The sequence below is a fragment of the Anomaloglossus baeobatrachus genome, chromosome 1, assembly GCF_048569485.1.
Source record: "Anomaloglossus baeobatrachus isolate aAnoBae1 chromosome 1, aAnoBae1.hap1, whole genome shotgun sequence".
Classification (NCBI taxonomy): domain Eukaryota; kingdom Metazoa; phylum Chordata; class Amphibia; order Anura; family Aromobatidae; genus Anomaloglossus; species Anomaloglossus baeobatrachus.
In genome coordinates, this window is record NC_134353.1 from 930479397 (window position 1) to 930504983 (window position 25587).

The 25587-nt window shown below is 49.9% G+C and overlaps 1 protein-coding gene across 1 annotated transcript; it reads left to right on the forward strand.

Annotated features, from left to right (window-relative positions):
• Positions 1-1508: 1508 nt before the first annotated feature.
• Positions 1509-6412, forward strand: LOC142302377 (uncharacterized). The gene is made up of 7 exons (XM_075343434.1): positions 1509-2685; positions 2806-2890; positions 4233-4338; positions 4696-4773; positions 5345-5451; positions 5786-5849; positions 5957-6412. The coding sequence occupies exon 1, from the start codon at positions 1521-1523 to the stop codon at positions 2583-2585; it is 1065 nt and encodes a 354-aa protein (XP_075199549.1). The 5' UTR covers positions 1509-1520; the 3' UTR covers positions 2586-2685; positions 2806-2890; positions 4233-4338; positions 4696-4773; positions 5345-5451; positions 5786-5849; positions 5957-6412.
• The last annotated feature ends 19175 nt before the right edge of the window (positions 6413-25587 follow it).

Below are 25587 nucleotides of genomic sequence, written 5' to 3' on the forward strand. Positions count from 1 at the left end.
AGCCCGGGAGACACACACCTCACTGCTCTGCCTCTCTCCTACAACTGAACTCAACTCCTCCCCTCCCGCTCTCTTCACTTCCTACCCTAGGGGGGGAAGGGCAGCTGCTCATTTGCACCATGTGGGGGGGAGGTGGAATTACCAAGGAGGATGCACTCTTCTGTGACTACATGGCTAGGCCAGGGCGTCACACCTACAGCTCCCTATACACAGTATAATGGGCCCACAGCTCCTCTATGCACAGTAAATGGGCCTACAGCTCCTCTATACACAGTATAATGGGCCTACAGCCTCTATACACAGTATAATGGGCCCACAGCTCCACTATGCACAGTATAATGGGCCTACAGCTCCTCTATACACAATATATATTTATTTTATTTATATTTACTTTATTTTATTTATTATATATATTTATTTATATTGATCATTCTTATCAATAATTTAATAATACTAATATATATATATATATATATATATATATATATATATTTATATATATATATATATATATATATATATATATGCACAGTATATACGGTATATATATATATATAAATATATATATATATATACACGTATATATACACTATATATATTTATTTATAGCTTAAATACATTGAATATATCCGATAAGTATCAATCCCTTTCACATTACTGAATGTTTTAGGGAATTTAAGCTATGACTGTTTAATATGTCAAAATTATAAATTAGCTGCAAAAAATATTTATATTGGCGTAGCTATCCCTTTAAAAGGGCCATTAGTGCAATCTTACACAAACTATTTAGTAATATTTAATGAATAAATTCTGTGTAAAGAGGAAAAAGGATTTGGGTCACTTTCTCTTTAAAAGTGCAATATGCACAAAAAAATAAATATTCAATATATTAAGTGCCTAAGTTCTGTGCAAAGGGAAAGTTGCATATTGTGGCATATTGAGGTCGCTATCCCTTTAAGAAGACTGTTCATGTAATTTCATACAATTAAACCACTTAATCTATCCAATGATTAAATTATATCCAAAACACATGTATTAGGATATTGTACCAATCAAATAAAAAGCTGGAGTTTTCCCAAAGGTTTATTTAAAAATACATATTTTATTGGGAGTTGTAGAAATCGATAAAAAAATATAATTATTGTCATTTTTGTATATTTCATAAAATTTCCATATATTTTCTTTTGTTTAGAAGCCGCAGTTTCGAAAAATGATTTGTATTGTTTAAAAAAATAAAAATGTGAGGTCTCTTCCCCATGATCACAACATCAGCCATTAGCAGCCGGGCCTGGGGCTGTGATGTCACAATCTAATGGAACTCTGATGTCACCTTCCACTCTATGACATCACAATGGGATTATTCTATGTAAAGCCTGAGCGCAGGGCCAGAGCTGTCTTTTGTGACTCCCTGTTGTTGGTTTCACACAGCTACAGGAATACGAAGGAAAAATAAATCAACGCTACTTCAGCGTGATTTCAACGCTATTTCGAAGCTATTTCAACGCGATTTCAACGCGATCATGAGGATGTATAGGCGTCCACATTATGGCCAGCGGCTGCTGGTCAAGGCTCTCTCATCCTGCATGTCAATTGGCTCCAAAATTGTGACCCAATTCAAGAAATCCTATCGCAAGAGGACAACACTGATGGGAAATTTCTTCCTGGCCATGAAATCCGCCACCGTTCCAGCGATCAGGAGCTTCAGGTTGGTTGCAAGAAAAAGACGTGACGACAACGTCATCAGCCAAGACAGAGGTGAGAAGAGCCCAACCTACACAGTAGGTGATACTGGATCCACTTCCAGCATTACAGAAAGTGGAGAGAATCCTGCACATCCAGAATGTGCTGGAGATACACACGAGAGGCTGCCAGAAGAAAGACCCCGGGACAGTCTGAAAAGAAAAGCATCAACATCCGAGGACACTCAGTCCGAGATGCTGCCACCGGCAAAAAGAGCCGCTACAGAAAACTTTACGGATCTATGTAGAGAAGGATCCCCGGACCAGAAGACTCCACCAGTCGAGATGACTAATTTCAGGAATCAGGAGGACAACCTGTCTCCAGAGCAATTACTCATCCTTAGGAGCAGAGGCCCGGCGGGCATGCTGGATGATGACATCATTAGCATGGCCCAGGAGCTGCTGCAGAATCAGTTTGAGGGTTTTGATGGCCTGCATCCCCCGGCTGTTCTTTTAGTGCCAGGGTGCAGCGTACTGAAGAATGCCGTACAGATCCACTACGATGAGGAAAGGGTGCACTGGCTGACTACCTGCTTCAAAGATGGCAAAATCTTGGTGGCCGACAGCATCAATACTAGAAGACTGTCTCCATCCATCCGTCAGCAGATTATAAACATGTACAATGAAGTGGTCAAGGAGCCCCTAAAACATCTGAGCTTTCTCAATGTGGATCAACAGAAAAACGGCTATGACTGCGGGGTGTTTGCTACAGCGTTTGCCTACGAGTTTTTGGCAAATGGCGGTGACCCCACAGCTCAGTTCCAGCATCAGAAGATAAGAGCTCATCTACTATCCTGCCTGCAGAACGGCAGGATCAGTGAATTTCCAAAAAAGGTCAGGAAATGACTCCATGTCTATAAACGACATGTAGAGTCTATGACGGTCCAAAAGACCGCCCCGACCTTCAACCGGGCACAACCCTGGGCCCAGAGACAAGTCTGCACGGGTAAGTAACCATGGAATTTCCATTCTGCCTCAATATAGTGAATGTAGAAATATGGTGGCTGGGGGGGGGTGCTGCCATTATTGGGGGCGTCTGATCGTCATTGTTTTTACTTTTTATTAGAAAAAGAGCACAAAGCGAGTAAATTCGCCATCTTGGAGGCCCAGAGATGGATCACAATGGACACCCTCAGCAAACCCTAAATCACGTAAGTTCCTTCTTACAGGATTAATAATTTGTAGTCTCATATCTTCTCATTATATATAACTTTCCAGTAAAAGGGGATTTTTCCTTCATTATTTACAAAAAGTCCCAGATTCCTTTGCTGGGAACATATCAGGGACAATCAGAGGACAGGGGTCACATAAGGGGCAGAACTATATAACACCAGGATGGGGGTCATGTAATACCAGGATAGGGGCCATGTAATACCAGGATGGGGGCCATATAATACCAGGATGGGGGCCATGTAATACAAGGATGGGGGCCACGTAATACCAGGATGGGGGTCATGTAATACCAGGAGGGGGGCCACGTAATACCAGGATGGGGGCCACGTAATACCAGGATGGGGGTCATGTAATACCAGGATGGGGGCCATGTAATACCAGGATGGGAGCCATAAAATAGCATGGGGGCCATGAAACAACCGGATAGGTCCACGTAATACTAGGATGGGGTGCCATATAATACCAACATGGGTGCCATATCATACCAGAATGGGGCCAAGTAATACCAGGACTGAGGCTATGTAATATCAGGATTGGGGCCATGCAATACCAGGATGGGGGCCATGTATAACAGGATTTGGACACATATACGAAGATGGGGGACAAAGATACAAGCATGGGATGGGAAAGCTGATTGCTGAGGGAAAGAGGGTCTTTCCTTCCTCACCCAGCTTTCTATGCTCTGCTCTACTTCTTTCTCTCAGAACCCAGCTTTCCATACTCTGCTATACATCTTTCTCTCAGAACCCAGCTTTCCCATACTATGATATCATGGGAAAGCTGGGTGTTGAGGGAAAGATGTATAGCAGAGCATGGAAAAGCTGGGTGATGAGGTAAAGATGCATATCAGAGCATGGGAAAGTTGGGTGCTAAAGGAAAGATGTATAGCAGAGCATGGGAAAGCCGGCTGCTGAAGGAAAGATATATAGCAGAGCATGGAAAACCTTAGTGTTGAGGGAATGATGTATAACAGAGCATGGGAAAGCTGGGTTGTGAGGGAACGATGCATAACACAACATAGGAAAACCAGGTGGTGAGGGAAAGATGCATAGTGGAATATAGGAAAGTTGGGGGGGGGTGCCTAGGTCCAAATATTGCATTAGGGTCCATCAAACTGTAGTTACGCCACTGGGTCACATCCATGAAAAGGCCTTAAACATCTCCGGTGGAATGAAAGCTGCATTCTGATTGGTTGCTATGTGTACAGCCAGGTTTCCTGTCAGATATGTTTGAGCGTCTGTCTCATTGTATCCTCATTGTATATTGATGTTCTGTCACTTTCTGTATAAATATAATTATATGTTTTCTGTTTCACCACAGTGTGTAATGGACAAAGCGAGGCGCAGAGTCCGACCCTCACCTGATCTCAGCAGTGACTCCCGACCAGAGACGGGTCACATCATACGACCACAAAACCTTATATAAGGTAAGATCATCAGTATCAGTATGTAATGTGATTAATGACAGGAGCTGATATTAACAGCGGCTATGACGCCACATTGTGCTGACACAGAGTAGTGAAGATTCTCCTGGAATATGAGAGGAGAAGTGATCATTAGTGTCCATTAATAACCTGCCTGCAGCCACCACTAGGGGGAGCTCCCATTCACCCCAATGCACAGGCTCCACTGCTCCCCCTAGTGGCATTCAGATTTTTGACCAGTGACAGAGAGCAGAGAATTCGGAGCTGTTTGTCAGAAAAACTGAGCTCCAGCTCCGAAAAATATAGTATGAGATTAATCAATGCAGAATTATAAAGTGATGTCTGTTATTTTGTACACAGGGATGTGAACAAGAACAACTTCAAAGACGCGGCTATAATAAATGTCGGTGTGTCACCATAGACCCAAATATATTCCAGGTAAGAAGAATATAATAACTGGTAGAGTATGGGAGTAGGAGGAGTAGCCAACACTAGAGAGGAAAGAGAGCGGATTCAAAAGGATCTAGACTTACTAGAACAATGGGCTGAGGAGAACAGAATGGGGTTTACCAGGGAAAAATGTAAAGTCCTACATCTGGGAAAAAAAAATGTAAAAAGCAAATATAGTATGGGAGGAATAGAACTAGGTGATAGCATCGGGGAAAGGACTGGGGCAAAATAGTAGATCCCAAATTCAACATGAATCTGGGATCTACAGTCCTTCATCAGGACTGGGAAAATATCAGGGACATTCAGAGGACCGTAGTCACATCCATGAAAAGACACTAGGCCTCATTTATCAACACTGTCCATAGCAACCAATCAGAGCTCAGCTTGCATACCTTAAACATCTCTGTTAGAATGAAAGCTGCGTTCTAATTGATTGCTATGTGTAAGGACATGTTTCCTGTCAGATATGTTGGAGCATCTGTCTCCTTGTATCCTCATTCTATATTGATGTTCTGTCACTTTCTGTATAAATATATTTATGTGTTTTCTGTATCACTAGAGTCTGTAATAGACAAAGCGAGGCGCAGAGACGACCCTCTCCTGGTCTCAGCGGTGACTTTCGACCAGAGACGGGTCACATCGAGCGACCACAATACATAACATAAGGTAAGATCATCAATGTGTGATGTGATTAATGACAGGAGCTGATAATAACAGCGGCCATGACACCACATTGTGCTGACACAGAATAGTGAAGATTGTCCTGGAAGACGAGAGGAGAAGTGAACATTAGTAATCTGCGTGCAGCCACCACTAGGGGGAGCTCCCATCCACCACAATGCACAGGCTCCACTGCTCCCCCTAGTGGTACCCAGATTTATGACCAGTGACAGAGAATTCGGAGCTGTGTATCAGAAAAACTGAGCTCCAGCTCCGAAAAATATAGTATGAGATTAATCAATGCATAATTATAAAGCGTATTCTGTTATTTTGTACACAGGGGTGTGAACAAGAACAAGAACAACCCCCAAGACGCGGGACCCATGGACCCCAATATATTCCAGGTAAGATGAATATAATAACTGGTGGTGACCGGGAGTAAATCGTGTGCACCTCTCTGATGTGTAATATTCGGCTACTCCATGACCAGTTCTGTTTCTTCTTCCTACAGATCACTGCTCCAGAGCGGGGGGTCCGCTATGCCCCCACAATGAAGATGGGGTACGGCCAGAAAAGACGACTATGACAAGTCAATGATGTGGCAGCCGCCATGTCAGGAGCAGATGACGCTCCTCATTACAGGGCAGATTCCGGGCTCGGTCTCTGTTCTCATTACTTTCCGCAGTCAGATGTAATCACAGAGTAAGTGACTCTTCTGCTGCGTCCACCACGATCAACGGCACATGCTGCCATGATCCAGCACATGGGCGGCACGGTGGCTCAGTGGTTAGCACTGCAGTCTTGCTGGTGTCCTGGGTTCAAATCCCACCAAGGACAACATCTGCAAGGAGTTTGTATGTTCTCCCCGTGTTTGCGTGGGTTTCCTCCGGGGTCTCCGGTTTCCTCCCACACTCCAAAGACATTACTGATAGGATGTAAAGCGCTGAGGAATTAATGGCGCTATATGAGTGAATAAATGTTATTATTATTATTATAACCGGCCGTGTACGAGTCTCCTTCATCTGCATATTTAGTATGGAAGGTGGTGACCCCAGGATATTTTGGGGTGCAGTATTGTAATAGTGTTACTGTCTTTTATATATGTAACCCCCGCTTGTTCCCAGCTGCCATACACATGTTCTGTATACAGAGTAGACGCCTCATAATATATTGTATATACTGATCAGAGGGTTTCTGGTCGGCCATGATTTTCTTCCCTGAGACTTTGAGTTTATGGCTCCTGCCTGATAACAATAATCAGATTCATCCCATCAGAGAAGCAGACTTATTTCCCTCCAAGCTTCTGTCGCGGGCGGGGAGGAGGGGTGTCAGCACACTACGCTCACCCCTGGTGCTCGGGTCCGGCGGCTGCCGCTGCTCAGTGGTGGCTCGAGCTGTGAGCCGGATCCCGGGGGTTCTCGAGCGGCGCTCCTCGCCCGTGAGTGAAAGGGGGTTTGGGTGTTGGGATATTGTCCGTGACGCCACCCATGGTTGTGGTGATTTGTAGCACCACCGCTGCTCAATACGGGGATCCCGGGAGTGGTGATATGGAGCAGCTAGGTGTTGTGTTGCCCCTCCGTGGGTAGGTGTGGTGATCCCGGGGCCCGGTGACGAGATGTAGGATGCTGGGCCTGGTGGGCGCAGGGACGCGGGGGGCAGCGCTGTGCCTTGCGGCACTGTGGTACTCACTCAGCCTGAGACGGTGACACAGTTCTCGGTAAACAAACGGCTGGTTGGTCGGTCCCCACGGACGGCTGCACTTGCTCTCCCAGTAGGTAGCGGTGATGTCCCTTTTCCTTGCACCTAATGTTCGTGTGTTGGTAGCGATGGGTTCCCACCGGTAACCCGCTCCCTGGCTTCAAGCTGGACCGGAGGAGCTCTACTCTTTGCCCGCAGGCGCTGGCCCTGAGAAACTGGTGCCCTGGCGGTGGCGGTGTTTCTGCTACAATGGTTGGGCTGTTGCCTTCAATCGGGACTTGGTTGTTGGGGGATCTACGTCCCCTTCACTGACGGATTTGGCAAATTATGGCGACTCCCAGCCTTGCCGGGGTCCGAGAGGCCCCTGCCCTGGTGCTGACTGTCCTTTGGTACGCTGCTCCAGACCGCCGGGCCACTACCCATCCGCGGTCCTTCCAGGAACTTCCAAACGGTCACCCCTTCAGACAATCACCGCCGTTGCTGACCTTGCTGACTCTGTCCTGCACACAGCTGGACTCACTTCAAGCTTTCTTTCTGTCGCCTTTCCTACTTTCCTCCTTTACCACTTTACTTCCTTCACTTCACCACTTTCACTTCCTTAGCTCATCTTAGCTGTTTACTCCTTTCCCTCCCTAGCTTAACTGCTGGTTTTTCCCGCCTCCAGAGCTGTGAACTCCTTGGTGGGCGGAGCCAACCGCCTGGCCCACCCCCCTGGTGTGAACATCAGCCTCTGGAGGAAGGCAACAAGGATTTTAGTTTAGCTGTGATGTTCCTAACTGGGGTGTAGGGTGTGATGGTGCAATGACCTGTGACGCCTGGCTTGCCCAGGGCGTCACATTTCTGCCTACAAAACACCCTAGAATTAGTTTTTTTTGTGACGCCCCTGGACTATCAGGTCTTCACAAGGTACTGCACAAGCTGCCCTTCCGAGCAGTATTCCACCTCCCTCTTGGTTCTGGGTCCCAGTCTTAGGGTGTTGCCTCCAACAGCAAATCAAATCCACATCCACCAGACACACCAGTGGACGGCTTGAGTGGAATAGAGTCGCCCACCTGGGGGAGTCAGGGAGGGAAGTTGAGGAGTGTAGTCAGTCAGTTAGTAGTGAGTGGAGTGAGTAGAAGCCCTCGAGCTGTGAGGAGCTCAGAGGAGGTTGGGAGTAGTGGCCCCAAAGAGAAACTGTCTAGGTTGCAGACGATGGTCTGGACCTAGAGGAGTCGGACCCCCAGTCGCAGGGGATTGCGGCTAGGTGCCTCGACCTGTCAAGGAGGACGGTCAGCAGCCTGGCACTATCACCGGAGCGGGACCGAAGGCATGGCAGGGTACAGGGTCCCTAGGCCAGACAGAAGATTCAGGCAACCCAGCAATTAACCTGGGGAGAACGGAGCCTTTATGATCTGTTTCCACTCGCTCCACAATCGGGTCACTAGCGTAACGAGGGGGTTAGGGCCTTCCAAACAAACGGTACAGAAAATCCCAAGCATGAGCCCTGAGAGTAGGCTCCTACACAGAGGGGAGTGGGGGCCGGCAAGTTTCAGACTACTGGGCCACCACGTTGAAGTTAAACTTAGTGCCAGGAGGCAGGTCACGGATCACCAGGCAACACCATAGGGGACGGGACCCGAACGAGCTCCCCTCAAGCGACAGCGATACCCGGAGATTTGGATTACCCAGTTGTCAGCGTCTACTTATTGACTGAGTGAGTACCTGAGTGACCCCTGCATCCCACGGCATCCCACCGAGCCCTGAGGCCTTCCCCTGCCCGTGGAGGGTGACGACATCTAGCTGCCCCACTCCATCACCCTGGGTACCCCCAACAGCAGCGGCAGTACTCCCAATTACCGTACACCACGGGTGGCGTCAAAAACTATATCTCCAATGTAAATACTCCCCCTCTCCATTTGAGTGTGGCCCCTAGCCCCCGGGTCCAGAGACCCTCAAGCCACGAATAACCACCCCCTGGATCCGAGCGGTTCGACCGCTGCAGGGGTGGCACATTATCACAGGCAGAAATGACCAGAAACCACTTATCAATGTCTTTCCAGCATTAGGAGGTCTCAAGTGGAGGACTACTGTGACGACCTGGGCAAGCCAGGGGTCACAGGTCACAACATCACATGCACCCTAACATTCCCTGCAGGTACACCAAGCTAACCCAAAATCCTTGTTGCCTTCCTCCAGGGGCTGATGTCCACACCAGGGGGTGGGCCAGGCGGTTGGCTCCGCCCACCGAGGAGTACACAGCCCTGGAGGCGGGAGAACCAGGCAGTCCAGCTAGGGAAGTGAAAGTAGAAGGAGGTGAAGTGGTAGAGGAGCATAGGAGAGAAGCTGAAGTAAAGTGAAAAGAAACAGTTTTGTAAAGCCTGAAGTTGGTCCGGGTGTGTGCCCCGGACAGTGACAGCAAGGTCAGCAGATGGCGGTGATAGTCTGCAGGGGGACTGCTCGGAGGTTGCTGGAAGGACCGCGGACGGGTGGTGACCCAGCGGTACCGGAGCAGTATACGAAGAACAGTCAGCACCAGGGCAGGGGCCTTTCGGATCCCGGCAAGGCTAGGAGTCGCCATAATTTGCCAAATCCGTCAGTGAAGGGGACGTCTGTCTCCTAACAACCAATTCCCGATTGAAGGCAACAGCCCGACCGTGAAGGGGAGACACCGCCACCGCCAGGGCACCAGTTTCCCAGGGCCAGCGCCTGCGGGCAAGAGTAGAGCTCCTTCGGCCCAGCTTGAAGCCGAGGAGTGGGTAACCGGTGGGAACCCATCGCTACCAAAAGGACTTTACATAGGTGCAGGGAAGAGACCGTCACCGCTAACTGCAGGGAACATCAGCACCGTGAACCGTCCGAGGGACCCGTCCAACCAGCCGTTTGTTTACCGAGAACTGTGTCGTGTTTACTGGCTGAGTGAGTACCTCCATGCCATGCGGCACAGCGCTGTCCCTGCGCCCCTGCACCTCCACAGGCCCCATCCCAGTCCCATCATCGGGCCCCGGGAGCACCACAACCCCTACCCACGGAGGGCACATCAACAACTGGCTGCTCCATACCATCACTCCCGGGCTCCCCATACAGAGCAGCGGTGGTGTTTACAAATCACCACAGCCGTGGGTGGCGTCACGGACAATAAACTATCCCAAAACACCAATTCCCCTTTTCACTCACGGGCGAGGAGCGCCGCTCGAGTCCCCGGGATCCGGCCCATCGCTCGAGCCACCGAGCAGCGGCAGGCCACAGCAGCCGCGGCAGCCGGACCCGAGCAGAGGGAGAGCGCGGCGTCCCCTCCTCCGCCCGCGACACTACTGCATGATATCCATATTACACAGTAACATATGGGCAGAGCTTGTCTTCATGGTGAACATTATCTGTCTGGTAGATCATCCATAGAAGTGTAAAGGCCCCGTCACACACAACGAGATCGTTAATGAGATCGTTACTGCGTTACTATTTCCGTGACGTAGCAGCGATCTCGTTATGTGTGACACCTACCAGCGATCAGGCCCCTGCTGTGAGATCGCTAGTCGTTGCTGAATGGTTGGGACCATATTCTTCAAAGGTGATGTCCTGCTGGGCAGGACGCATCGCTGTGTTTGACGCCTACCAACGACTTCCTAACACGGTCCCAACGCCCACCGAGATCGTTATACAGGTCGCTGATCGTTACTGTGTCGTTGGTAAGATCTGACTGTGTGACATCTCACCAGCGACCTCCCAGCGACTTACCAGCGATCCTTATCATGTCACATCATTTTTGGGATCGCTGGTAAGTCGTTAAATGTGACGGGGGCTTAACTGGTGGAGGCTCAAATTCCCGATCCCCATCACTGCTGAGAATAAGAGGCCGCATGAAAGCTCCCTGCTGCGCTTCTCACTATTCCTGTAGACCAGGGGACCCCAATCTGCGGCTCCCAGACCTGCCATGTGTGGCTCGTGGCTGTCAACAACATTCTATGAAGAGCAGGTCTTCAAATAATAACTTTTGTGAGCAGCCTCGCACAGAAAAGCAGATCTGGATGTTTAACTGGCAGAATCCTTCCATCCCAACATGAGGAGTGCATAAAACTGGATGTAATAGTGCGGTGGGTGAGAGAATACTGAAGATAACTGAGGATCAGTGCAGGATAAGTAATGTAATGTAATAGGGTGACCAGTACCCTACCGCCCCCAGGCTGATGTGGTGACCAAGAGTACTGCAACTGTTAATCTTAACTGTATTGTTCTGATATGTTTTGCTGCATTGTATTTGATGCATGTGTGGCGCCTTGGACTAGCCAGGGGCCACAGGTAACAACACACACCCCCCCCACTCCCAGCAGGTCACACCAGTCATCTCCAGTGAGACCTGATTTCCTCCCTCGGGTTCAGACAGACACACCAGGTGGGCGGAGTCGGGCAGATGGACACGCCCGCCGAGGGGTCTAGCTGGTCTGAAGCAGGAAACAACGCAGACAAGTCCAGGCAGAGGAAGGGAGAGGAGGTGTGCAGAGTGGCAGAAGCAGTCAGGGGCCTAGGTTGGAGCCTAGGACCCTCTTGAAGTCAGTCAGGCAGGCGGTAGTGGCCGTCTGCAGGGGCTGGGAAGACAGTAGGTAACCGTAGGTGACACTAGGTGTCACTAGGGCCTTTAAGGTGAGGGAATGTTGAGGGAGTGACAGGAGCTAAGTGAGGGGAGGTGGGTCCCCAGCAAAGGAGAAGACATAGGAGAAGGAACCTCCTGTTACACGGCAGATAGGGAGATGCTGTTGTAGTGTGCAGAACACAAGAAAGAAAGGAGCGGAAGGGTCAGAAGAGCAGAGTGGAGTGATCAGGGTGGAGGTGGCTGAAGCAGGACAGAGACAGGACAGAAAGGAAAAGGAGAAGAAAGCAGCAAAGATATTTCAAGGGGGCTCATCTGCAGTGGAGTGTAAGTCCAGTGTGTCATGGAGACATAAAAGGAGAAGTTGGGGTGCCCTTACCTTACGCTAGCATCTGCCAGTACCTGCAGGAAAGCAGTTGCAGCGGGAGGACAAGTGCATCCATCCATCTGTGAGCCGAGCTGAACAAATCACCATCATGCTAGGGGAGTGGGGTTGAAGCGGGAGGATAAGTCGCCCCATTATGGCCGTCCCTGTAGAGTGGAGCCGGTTGCAGAAACAATTGTATATGAAGAATGATGATCATGATGACGTCTCTGTCCTAAGAAAATGGAAAGTAAATGTAAAGCACTTGCTCAGTAAAATCGTTTAAGTTTTACCTGGTGTTTGTCTGCTTATTGAGCGTATGGAGTGCGAGGCCCATGGAAGTGAATGGGAGCCAGCTGAAGATACAGAAGCGCAGTAGTCAGCCGGTACCACCTCCACCCCTACCACATACACACCACTATGCTCCCCTCTGTGTCTGTGTAACGCCCTGGACTAGTCACGGTGTCACAGGAAACTGCACTCCTGCCCTTATAGTGCAGAACCCACCCTCCATGGTTCTGGGATCCTAATCTTTAGTGTTGCTTCTATCAGCATTCAAATCCTAGTTACCTCACACCACACCCTGTCAGGCACACCAGTGGGTGGTCTAGCTGGCATAGGACCACCCGCCTAGGGGTCAGGCAGACTGGTGAGAGGGACTTAGGTCAGTTCAGTGTCAGCTTTCAGTGAGAGAGGAGCTGAAGTGGAAACTCCTGGGGAGCTGGGAGAGGAGTTGAGTGGTAGCCCTTGGAAAGTGAGGGGCTAGAAGCGGGAGGAGAGGGAGAGTTGGAGCTCCCTGGGAGACATTGGCTAGGTCGCAAACGGTGGTCTGGGACCGGAGGAGTCGGAGACCCGGTCGCAGGATATTGGAGAAAGGAGCCAGGCTTAGTTTTGGAGAACCATCGGCATCAGAGTATATAGTAACCGGATTGGTACTGACCACGGCGGGGTACTGGACCCTAGATCAGGGAGTAGCTTCCTGCAACCTGATAATTAACTTGTGGAGGATAGTCTCTCTATGAACTGTCCCCAAGAGCTCAGAGATCGAAGGCACCAACACAAAGAGGGGGATAGGGCTTTCCAACCCACGCAGCCCACTGAAATTCCAAGTGTCAGCCATCGAGAGCACAGCTCCCCTACCTAAGCATAGGGAGTGGGACCCCGAAAGCTTCAAGCTGAGGGGTCACTCAGAACATCTACAAATAGTGCAGGGAGGCAGGTCAAGACCACCAGCAACATCCAAGGGAGTGGAATCCCGGACGAGCTCCCCCCCGGAGAGGCAGCGGTGCCCAGAGACTTGGTTTACTATTGTGTCGGAGTTTGATCCTGAGTGAGTATGCTGCATTGCCCCCACTGCGTCCGGCTCGCTGCGCGGCCTGCACCCCCCATGTCTGCACCACCACCACCAGAGTCCCGGGGCCTTCCCCTACCCGTGGAGGGAACGTCATCTGGCTGCCCCGCTCTATCTCCTCCAGGAACTCCCATCGGCAACGGCGGTACTCCCATATACCGCGAACCACGGGTGGGGTCACAAATTCTTATCCCCTGTAAAATGTCCCCCTTTTCATTTGAAGTGGCCGTGAACCCCCGGGTCTGGAGACCCTCGAGCCGTAGCAACCCCCGGAACCGAGCGGTTCGACCGCTGCAAGGGCGGCCCATCTGTACTGTGGCGGGGGGGGGGGGGTTTGAGGTCTGCCATGACCCATGCCTACAACTGCCCCTCTCCGGAAATTTACAGTAATGTATATGACTCGCCCACCCCAGGGCTATGGGACATGTAATGTATGTACACAGTGACTGCACCAGCAGAATAGTGAGTGCAGCTCTGGAGTATAATACAGGATGTAACTCAGGATCAGTAATGTAATAAAGCCAAAAGAAAAAGAAAAACCAGCTCACCTGCAAGACGTGTACGGATCAAAAAAACCAACAGGGAACAATCAAAAAGGGAAAGGATCCAGCACTGAAAATTAACTCATTTAATGCATATTAAAAATACCAATTGTGAACATGGAGGAGACAAAAAACACCCCTAAATCTGGTTTACATGCTCCGAGGAACAACATCTTAATCATAGCCAATGATTAGGTTATGATTAAGAGGTTGTGCTGGATCCGGTGGCGTAGCTAGTGGTTCAGCTCAGTGGGGGCGACATCTGAATGGGCCCCTAACCTGGTAACAACTATAGTATCACGCCTTAATAATGGGTATAGAGGAACCTCAGCAGATGACCGCGCTGTTACTGAAAATAAATCTACACAAAGGCCAACACTGATATTACCGCCATATGGTGACCATATAGTGGCAGATATCAGTGCTGCAGCACGTGAGAGATTATAGTACAGTTATAGGTGGTGACTTACAGCTAATGTTCTTTCACATTCACTTTTCTCGTCTTTTCTTTCCGGCCCAGCCCGACATGACGACTTCTCCAGCCAGGGCTCGTCTGCAGAAATTACAACACAGACTCATCTGACTTCTCACATTTCCAGCCCCGACCCCATCTATTCCCGACCTGCACAAACCCCTCATCCTCCTGATACCCCAATACTGAGCCACTGCTGTCATATGTGCCCCTATTACTGCATCTGTCGCGGGTGGGGAGGGCGCAGCCGCTTGCGCTCTCGCTCGCGCTCGGGTCCGGTGCTGCTGCTCGGTGGCTCGAGCGGTGGGCCGGATCCGGGGACTCGAGCGGCGCTCGGGTCCGGCGCTTCTGCTGCTGCCTGCTGCTCGGTGGCTCGAGCGGTGGGCCGGATCCGGGGACTCGAGCGGTGCTCCTCGTCCGTGAGTGAAAGGGGATAGTTTTGAGTTGGGGATGTGGTCCGTGACGCCACCCACGGGTTGTGGTGAGGTTGGGACACCACCGCTGCTCTGGACGGGGATCCCGGGAGCGATGACAGGGAGCAGCTGAGATGTTTCTCTCCCCTCCATGGGTAGGGGGATTTTGGTGGTCCCGGGGCCCGGTGATGGTGACTGGGAGGTGGATTGCGGGGCTTGGCGAGGTGCAGGTGTAATAACCTGCAGGTAACGGGATACGCAAGGACTGCACGGAACCACGGGGGTTAATCAATGCAAATTTAATAATGTATTACACAACACAGGTGGAGGAAAAGTGAGGGAAGGGAGCACAGCAGTAGAGATAATGCAATATACATACAACTACTTTGAATAACTTGTCAAAGATAGGAAGCCTCAGATTGTACTCCCAAAAGCAAAACACAGAAATCCTTATTAAGCAAAAAAAAACCGCAGTCCTTGTTATCTTACTCGTATAACACAGTGCAGAGTCTTTTCCTATCTGTCCCTAACTAAAAGTAGTGTGCACACTTAACTGCAGATTTCAGCGTGGGGTACCTCGTCACCGTTGGGGCCCGTATTCCGCCAGCAGACACCTCTAAAGTTCAGTCTTTGTCCCGGATCTGTAACTCGCACGTGCTGCCTGGCTCCTCGCTCTCCACATCCAGCCTCTTTGGATCGGTAATTTGCACGTGCTGTCTGGCTCCTCGCTCCACATCCAGCCTCTTTGGATCTGTGTCTTGGGGGGGACACCACGCAACACTCTAAGGTACTTGGACCTCGGAAAACAGGGCAGACTGAGGCCTTCTATCTTACAGCCCACTCGAGCACACTCCTCTCTGCAAAACACAGCCACAAGTAGTCTCCTCCTCCTCCTGTTCCAGACTGAACCAGTCACTCGAGCAGTAGGACTTTTGCCCGCTGTTCTCTGTTTTGACAGCAGGTGGCAGCATAACACAAGGAAGTCCACCAAACAGTCTTTTAACCTATATATATATAAATGTTAACAGGTCTTACACAGGGTCGCGGGGGCAGCGCAGTGCCAGACGGCACGGTGGTACTCACTCAGTCAGTAACGTACACGGAGTCTCTGGTAAAACAAACGGCTGGGTGGACGGGTCCCACAGGCGGCTGCGGTGGTCACTCCCGGTAGGTTGGCGATGACTGTCTCTGCCTGCACCTGTGTTCTGTTTTCGGCCCCGATGGCTTCCCACCGGTAACCCGCTCCCCAGCGGTGTATTTGCCAGAGGAGCCCCTTTTGCCCGCAGGCTCTGGCCCTGGGAACTCTAGCTGTGGCAGTAGCTGTATTTCCCTTCACGGTTGAGCGGTTGCCTTCAGTCGGGTCTTTGCTGCTGGGAAACCCCGGAGGTTCCCGTCGCTGACGGATTTGACCGGTTTAACGGCGACTCCAAGCCTGGTCGGGGTCCATAGGCCCTGCCGAATGGTGCTGGCTTCTCTTCGCTCCTCGGTCTGGTACCGGCGGGCCACCGCCCGACCCCGGTCCTTACGGTTGTGCGTGAATCGGCCTCTCCTGCAGACGGTCACCACCGTCTGCCAACCTTGCTCTCAGGTGCCCGGGCCACGTACCCGAACACGGTCAGTCTGCTCTTGCTCCTCAACCACCACTTCACTGCTTCACTTTCACTGTCCCTCACTGTTCTGACCTCCTTTTCCCGCCTCCAGGACTGTGAACTCCTCGGTGGGTGGGGACAACCGCCTGGCTCCACCTCACCTGGTGTGGACATCAGCCCCTGGAGGGAGGCAATAAGGATTTGTATGTGTGGCTGATGTGCCTAACCGGGGTGTAGGGTGTGTTGTTGCAGTACCTGTGACGTCCTGGCTTGTCCAGGGCGCCACACATCTGCTGCGTGGTACAATAACAGTGCTCCTCTTACCACCCCAAATACTAATGCCCCCGCTGTACCCCCACATGGTAATAATGCCACCCCTGTACCCCCACATGGTAATAATGCCTCATTTGTGCCCTCTAGATTGTAAAATTGGCCCCTCAAATACCCTGAGTGCCCCTATAACTATAATGCTTCTTAAGTGTCCACTACTTAATATTTAACAATGTCTCCTGAGTCTCCCAGGTACACAATATGAGGGTCCCCATAGCTCTCTATATAAAGTATTATGTCCCCACAGTTCTTTATACAAAGTATGATGAGCCCACAGCTCCCTATAAAGTATAATGGGCCCACACCTCCCTATACACAGTATAATGGGCCAAAAAGCTTCCTATACAGTATAATTGGCCCACAGATCTTCTATACACAGTATAATGTGCCTATGTTGCGGACGAGGGCCAGACCGTAGCTAAGGGGATGCTCGGGGATGCTAGGATCCGGGGCTTTTCTGTGGCTCGAGTGGGAACCGGACCCAAGCTCGAGCAGCGGTCCTCTGCCCACAAGTGAAAATGGGATATTTACAAGGGAGATTGTCTGTGACGCCACCCACGGTGTGTGGTGAGCTATGGCACCACCGCTGCTATTGTGGGACACCCAGGGGCGATGGGATGGCAGCTGGATGTTAACCCCTTCGTGGGTAGGGATGGATGCACCGGGGCCCAGTGTCGCGGGCGGCGGGGCGCTGCGCTTGCTAACTCTGGGGTCCGGCGCTGCTGCTGCTGCTCGGTGGCTCGAGCGGTGGGCCGGATCCGGGGACTCGAGCGGCGCTCCTCGCCCGTGAGTGAAAGGGGTAGCTTGGTTTGGGGATTTAGTCCATGACGCCACCCACAGGTTGTGGTGAGGTTAGGGCACCTCCGCTGCTGGTGACGGGGATCCCGGGAGCGATGGCAGGGAGCAGCTGGGATGTTGTTTTCCCCCTCCGTGGGTAGGGGTTGGTGGTCCCGGGGCCCGGTGAGGTGACGAGGAGGCAGGGTTGGTGAGGTGCAGAGTCGCGGGGACAGCGCAGCGCGGTGCCGGATGGCACGGTTGTACTCACTCAGCCACAAATGTACACAAAGTCTCTGGTAAACCAAACGGCTGGATGGACGGGTCCCGCAGCCGGCTGCTGTAGCTTCTCCTGGACGGTTGGTGGGGGCTGCCTTTCCCTGCACCTGTGTGTATGTTTGGTCCCGATGGATTCTCACCGGGAACCCTCTCCCCAGCGTATATATGTGCCGGAGGAGCCCTTTTGCCCGCAAGCTCTGGCCCTTGGAACTCTAGCTGTGGCGGTAGCTGTATTTCCTTTTGCTGGTCGGACGGTTGCCTTCAATCGGGTCTTGGCTGTTAGGAAACCCCTGGGGTTCCGGTAAATGACGGATTTGACCTCTAATGGCGACTCCAAGCCTGGTCAGGGTCCGTAGGCCCTGCCTGTGTGTGCTAGCTTCACTTCGCTCCCCGGTTCGGTAACAGCGGGCCACCGCCCATCCCCGGTCCTACGGTTCCGTGTTGATCTGCCTCTCCTGCAGACGGCCACCACCGTCTGCCAACCTTGCTCTTAGTGCCCGGTCCACACACCCGGACACGGTCAGTTTGCTCCTCCACTTCTCCTTCACTCCTCTCTCCTTCACTTCCCTAAGTGAACTCTACTCTGACTTCCTCTTCCCGCCTCCAGGACTGTGAACTCCTCAGTGGGTGGAGCCAACCGCCTGGCTCCACCCCACCTGGTGTGGACATCAGCCCCTGGAAGGAGGCAACAAGGATTTTGTGTCTGGCTGATGTGCCTGTCTCGGGGTGAGGGTGTGTGTTGCAGTTCCTATGATGACCTGGCTAGTCCAGGGCACCACATTCCCCCTTGGTTAAATGCAGACCGTCCGCGGGCTGCCCGTCCACCACCAGTTTTATTTTGCAAACTGTAAAAAGAATAAATAACATGTAACGGTAAACATTAAGCATACTTCAGGTCATCTTGAACGTTGCAAAACACATATATATACACTTTTAATAACAACGGACGGACGGCTTCCGCTCTCCCACCCAAGCAACCTAGCCCTGATGCTGCCCCTAGGAAGTGGGCAGCACCCCTTGACCCCAGTCCAGATCCAGGCTGCCCGAGTGGGAACGGGTACGGTGCCTCGCACCCGGCTGTCATTTCAGGGGACCCCACGTCCATGGGGGACCCCTGACCCGCGGAGGATCGCCACCGGTTGCGGTAGTGGTGGGCCTGGGCCATCACTTTCCTCCAGGCCCATCCTCCAAACCTACCTCTCCGGAGGCGGCAACAGAAACAACCCCAACCTATTTACAATCCCACAAGCTCGTGGGTGCCCTGCAAGTTCTCAGGCATGTCCATGAAGAGTTCCTCATGCCAACGGTAACAAAGGGTCCCCACGGGGACAACTTGCTGGCAACGGCCGGATCAATCACGGTGTCAATCAGGTTATTTACTCGGTTTGAGTCATTCATTTAACAGGGTAACTGTACTGGTGGTCCCAACGGGGACAACTGTGCAACGGAGGGACCGCTGCCTTATTCCAACTCTTCCTCTGGGGTGGCCTCACCCTCCGCTGCCAATATTTCAAACATGCGGTGACAGGCCTGTTGGGAAAGGGCCGCCCGGTATCCATTTCCACCGGCGCGCGGGACATAGAAAGCCACCGACCCACTGCCGTGACAAAGATTCTCACCCACTTCCTCGTACTCCGAAACTGGCTCTGTATCAGGCCCGAAATCATCACTCTTAACCCCCTCTCGGCCAGGCGCCTCCTCTAGGGCCAGGCAGACTGCCGGGGTCTTCTTCTGCTCCGTGCCAGGTGGGTCGTTACCAGTCGCAGCGGCATCCGGGCCTGTAGCCTCCTCCAGCTCTCCAACCTCCGGGCCCTCGGCACTCAGCATCTCGGGCCCCACCGCTGTAGCACGGGGCAGCAGGTCAGTATAGCAATAGAGTCTGGCTCACTTATATTAGTAGGTGCCTCCAAGGAAAATCACAGTGTAGCAAAAACAGTAACTCGGGCACACAAAAGATAAGAGTCTGAGGCAAGATGATGCTTGAAAAACAGTTTGCTTGTTTTTATTGATACAAAAAATCCAGAAATTCCAACGTTTCGGCCTCAACACATAGGCCTTCGTCAGTGAATTTCTATGATATCAGTATACAGAAAGGAAAATAAGATTAGTTTTTGCATAAAGAAAATAATGTATTCTGTCATACATGTACAATACACGAGCATACCAAATGAAAGGGTAAAAAGGCAATATAAACAAGCTTCTAGGTACTGATAGTTATTCTATGCTAAGGAACAGAACATAATATACCAATATTCAATATCTTGGAACAGTGTTCACTAGAGGAGGTGACTGTCAACGTGACCGCAAATAAGGAAAACCACCATAAGAGATACTCAAAAATATATATAAGGTACCTAAAGGGTCGTAGGGAAGAAATTATAAGAATTCACATGTGTGAGATTTCCATGAGAGGGAGTAAATGCCTAAAAATAGACAGGTATTTTACTAATCCATCGGGCATAAAGAAGAAGAGGTTATGTAGAGCCAGGTTAGAAGCTGTGGCGCCCTGGACAAGCCAGGGGCCATAGGTAACTACACCACCACACCCTACACCCCGGTTAGGCACATCTAAGCCAGACACAAAACCCTTGTTGCCTTCCCCAGGGGCTTATGTCCACACCAGGGGGTGGAGGCAGACAGTTGGTCTCCACCCACCAAGGAGTTCACAGTCCTGCAGGAGGGAAAAGGAGCAGATTAGTTTGGACAGTGAAAGTGGAAGGAGGAAAAAGTGAGGAGTAGTGAAGTGGCAAGAGAGTAGACTGAAGTGAGTCCGGGTGTGTGGCCCGGACGGAGCAGCAAGGTTGGCAGACGGTGGTGACCGTCTGCAGGAGTGGCCTATCGGAGTTTGCCGTAAGGACCGTGGACGGGCGGTGGCCCGGCGGTACCGGACCGGTACACAAGGAGAAGCCAGCACCATTGTCAGGGGCTTTTCGGACCCCGGCAAGGCTAGGAGTCGCCGTGAATTTGCCGAATACGTTAGTGAAGGGGACCTCCTGGGTTTCCAAACAGTCAAGTCCCGACAGAAGGCAACCGTCCAACCGTGAAGGGGAGACACCGCCACCGCCAAGGGCAACCGTTTCCCTGGGCCAGCGCCTGCGGGCAAAAGGGGCTCCTCCGGCCTACATCCGGGTCGGGGAGCGGGTTACCCATCGGAATCAACATAGAACATAGGTGCAGGGAGAGACAGTCATCACTAACCTACGGGGAAGAAACAACCGCAGCCGTCTGGGGGACCCGTCCATCCAGCCGTGTGTTTTACCGAGAACTGTGTCATCGTCTCAGGCTGAGTGAGTACCCCCGTGCCGTGCGGCACAGCGCTGCCCCTGCGACCCTGCACCTCACCAGGCCCCGCAACCCGCCTGCCATCATCCCTACCTACACCATCACCGGGCCCCGGGAAAACCAACCCCCTACCCACGGAGGGGAGAAATAACAACAAAGCTGCTCCCAGTCACCGCTCCCAGGATCCCCGTTCAGAGCAGCGGTGGTGTCACCAATATCACCACAACCGTGGGTGGCGTCACGGACAATATCCATAATTATCCCCCCTTTTCACTCACGGGCGAGGAGCGCCGCTCGAGTCCCCGGGAACCGGCCCACCGCTCGAGCCACCACCGAGGAGAAGCAGCGGCCGCAGCAGCAGTGGCAGCCGGACCCGAGCAGTGGGAGAGCGCAGCGTCCCCTCCTCCGCCCGCGACAAAGCCATAGAGGTTGCAAGATGGACCTGGGAGGACCGTGAAGATATAAGGAGATGACAGAAGGATACAGAGAGAGGGAAAATATAGAAAGGATAATAAAAGAAAAATTAGAGAAAAAGGAAAGGAGAACAGAGCACACAGTGGGTAATAGAAAAACCACAGGGGACAAAGGAGGGTAGAAAACTGAGGGTAGACAAATGAGAAGTAGTGAGTAGCTCTGGAAAACGGTCGGATTTACCTTTATGGACAACACTGTTAAATGCTATGCTGGCCAGGGTAGTGCAAAAGGTAACGGTGAATTCCGCTCAGAGGTACTTTACTGGAAGTATATGTTGAAAAAATGAAAAAGGATTGAGTATTATGAAATAGGACATATCTCCTGTTATATTTACATAGTAAATTCAGGGCTAAAAATGAATAAATTTAAAAACTATGAAAAAACAATGGGTACATACCCTGTTAATATATGAACGCAGAGAATACCTCTGTAGGTGTGGTGCCAAGTGTATATAAGGATAAGGCTGCACATCAAACTTAGATAATGGTATAATGCCTCAAGCATATGGAAAAATATTGGAATATACAATGAAAAATGCTACTTGCTAATTTGAACATGTGAATAATGAATTGCATACCTGCCATGAATATTAGGAAAAAGGAGATATTTAGCAATCGCATTGATCAATGTAACTGAGCCCCAAGACCTCGTCAAGGTATATCTCTATATTGGGGTCCCTAGCTCTGTGACCCTAACTGTGTGTCATCTCATTGCAATTAAAAACTGCTGTGGGTGGAGAGGGGTAACTAAGGACTTTCTTATATAGGAGATGGAAAAAACATGGCCGAAAGGGGCGGAGCTGTGTTCACATTCAGAAAAAAAAAAAAAAAACTACATATAACTGAATAGGATAACTGAAGTGAGCACTAATATATATATATTATGAGTGCAAGCCAAAAAATACATACTATATAAGGATAAGGCTGCACATCAAACTTAGATAATGGTATAATGCCACAAGCATATGGAAAAATATTGGAATATACAATGAAAAATGCTACTTGCTAATTTGAACATGTGAATAATGAATTGCATACCTGCCATGAATATTAGGAAAAAGGAGATATTTAGCAATCGCATTGATCAATGTAACTGAGCCCCAAGACCTCGTCAAGGTATATCTCATTCAGAAAAAAACTACATATAACTGAGTAGGATAACTGAAGTGAGCACTAATATATATATATTATGAGTGCAAGCCAAAAGTTATATGTAGTTTTTTTTTTCTGAATGTGAACACAGCTCCGCCCCTTTCGGCCATGTTTTTTCCAATTCATTATTCACATGTTCAAATTAGCAAGTAGCATTTTTCATTGTATATTCCAATATTTTTCCATATGCTTGAGGCATTATACCATTATCTAAGTTTGATGTGCAGCCTTATCCTTATATAGTATGTATTTTTTGGCTTGCACTCATAATATATATATATTAGTGCTCACTTCAGTTATCCTATTCAGTTATATGGTGCCAAGTGTAGTCTACAAATACGGAAATTAGCAAATATGCTAGTATCATATTTTCAAAGAGAAGAGATATGTAAATGAAAAAGGAAAAAGAAAGAAGGAAAAAATAACACATACCCTTAAGTAGAAATACTATATGATAGTTAACATTCTGAATAGGCACAATGGAAGTATGAAGTCCCTGGTGATATGGTCTGTGGACACATAGGTGAATGTCACATTAGAATCAAAATCAAGGACAAAAAGACATAGTGTATAAGGGCACAAACCTTTTGAAAGGAGACTAAGTGATCAGAAAGAGGTAATGATAATAGGGATATCAATCGCATTCCTGAGGGGAAGAAAGTTATGAGGATCAAGGTCAAAGAAAAGTATGAGTCATGGAAACGACTATAGCCTAATAGGAACCTGAGTAAGTGGACTATACCCGGTAGTGGAGAAACTCCTGTGTGGTGAACGGTCCCCCTGTGAACTCCTGCGGTATATGTGGAGGTGAAAAGTCAGCCTATTTAAATGGTGCCTGATTGCCTGGGTGGGACTACTCCACCAGGAAGTCCTGTGTATGGAACGCAGGGCCACGCTGTGGCACGCACGCCACGCAAGCGCGGAAGAGCCAGGAGGGCTGATTGGCGCATGCGTTAGCGGCGGCCACAGCCGGTCCGTGTGCGTGCATGGTGAGGAGAACAAAAAGCATGTGATGCAGAACAGCCCGGATATCTGGTGCATGACCCACAAGTCGCGATCGTTGAACGCATGATCGCCCATGCGCAGAAGGGCCTAGAGGCCAAACGGCGCATGGACAAGCAGCGGCCACGAAAGGTGAATGGTGTGGGGAAGTGGGAGGAGTGGGCCAAGCGCGTGCGCAGCCGGCCGGGGTTGCGGCCGCGACCTCGCACGTGCGGGCACACTGAACCTTAGAGTAATGCTGGTGAAGACTGCCGACAGGATATTCAGTGCCGTGGAGAGATCGTGAGGGTGCTACAGCGCCTGTAAAATAAAGAGATAAAAGGGTTAAGAAAGCGACACTTGTATAAAATTCATATATGAGAATATGTAGTATGAAAATATATAGTCTCTATAGGAGATAATATAGAAGAAGAATGTAGAGAACAGTAAAATGTGAAAACGAAAGGGACCATGGAAAAAAGCGAAACAGAAGGGAAGTCAGCTGAAATAAAGAAAAAGGGTGATATATTAATAGATAGGGAAATAATGGAAAAAATGAAAAATTATAAATTAAAGAAAAAGGAAAAAGGAATTCAGATGGATAAATGGAATCTTAAAGGAAAACAGAATAAAGGAAAGAAAAACCAGATGCACAAATAAGATTAGGACATTGTAAAGGCCTTAATAATTGACCTTGTATTCACGGTTTAATCCAAAAGGTTCTAACTTCTGCAAGGTATAGATCCAATATGCCTCCCGTTCTTTCAACCTCCGTATCCTATTACCATCTCTCCTGAGTTGAGGTACTTGCTCCAAAAATTGATACCGTAGCTGTGCTACTGTGTGACCGGCTCGTATAAAATGTGCTGGGATAGGTAGAAGTGTCTGTTTACACCTAATCGTGGATTTATGTTTACTTATTTGGTCTCGGATATGTTGGGTAGTCTCCCCAACATATCCGAAACTGCAGTGACATTTTATAAGATACACCACATACGATGAGTCACAAGTGAAGGAATTTTTGATGTGGAAAATTCTACCTGTACGGGGGTGAGTGAAAGTATTGCCTTTTGTAAGGTTAGAACATTGGATGCAATGTAGACACGGGTAATTGCCAGTACGGGTTGTCTGTAATACCGTTTGTCGAGCCTGTCTAGTCTGAGAACCAATGTCAGCCCGAACGAGCGCATCTCTCAGGTTTTTGGGGCGCTTATTGCAAAACAATGGCCTATTTTGGAACTCTGAGATATTGGGATAGGCCTGGCACAACAGTGACCAGTGTTTCAGGATAATGCCCTTAATCTGTGCCTGAAAGGGGTGGTAGGTTGCTACAAAAGTAGCTCTAGGGCCTTGTATCGGACTAGTGTATTTATTAGAGGCTTCAGGTATCGCAATTCTCTGTGGATATCCCCTGGCAAGAAACTTATCACTCATTTGCGTACGGCGTCTCTCTCGTGTGTCGGGGTCTGATACAATGCGATTCATTCTTTTAAACTGGGATAATGGTAGTGCCCGTTTGATGTGGCTGGGATGTGCACTGGTGTAATGCAACAGGCTGTTTTTGTCTGTAGATTTAGTATAGAGATCAGTTGAAATAGTACCATTAGATGATTTCTGGACAAGGACATCGAGGAAATTGATCTTATGCTGGTCGGAATGTAAGGTGAATTTTAGGTTAGGTAAACAGCTATTGAGATCCGAATAGAATGTATCAAGACCGGATGGATCACCATGCCATATCATAAAAATGTCGTCTATGTACCTTCGCCATGTAATTACATGTGACGAAAACATGGGATGGGAGTAAACGAAAGTCTCCTCGAAATGTGACATGAAAATATTAGCATATCGCGGTGCTACGTTCGATCCCATCGCGGT

Coding starts and splice junctions, on each gene's coding strand:
- LOC142302377 (XM_075343434.1), top strand. CDS start 1,521: ATGAGGATGTATAGGCGTCCACATTATGGCCAGCGGCTGCTGGTCAAG.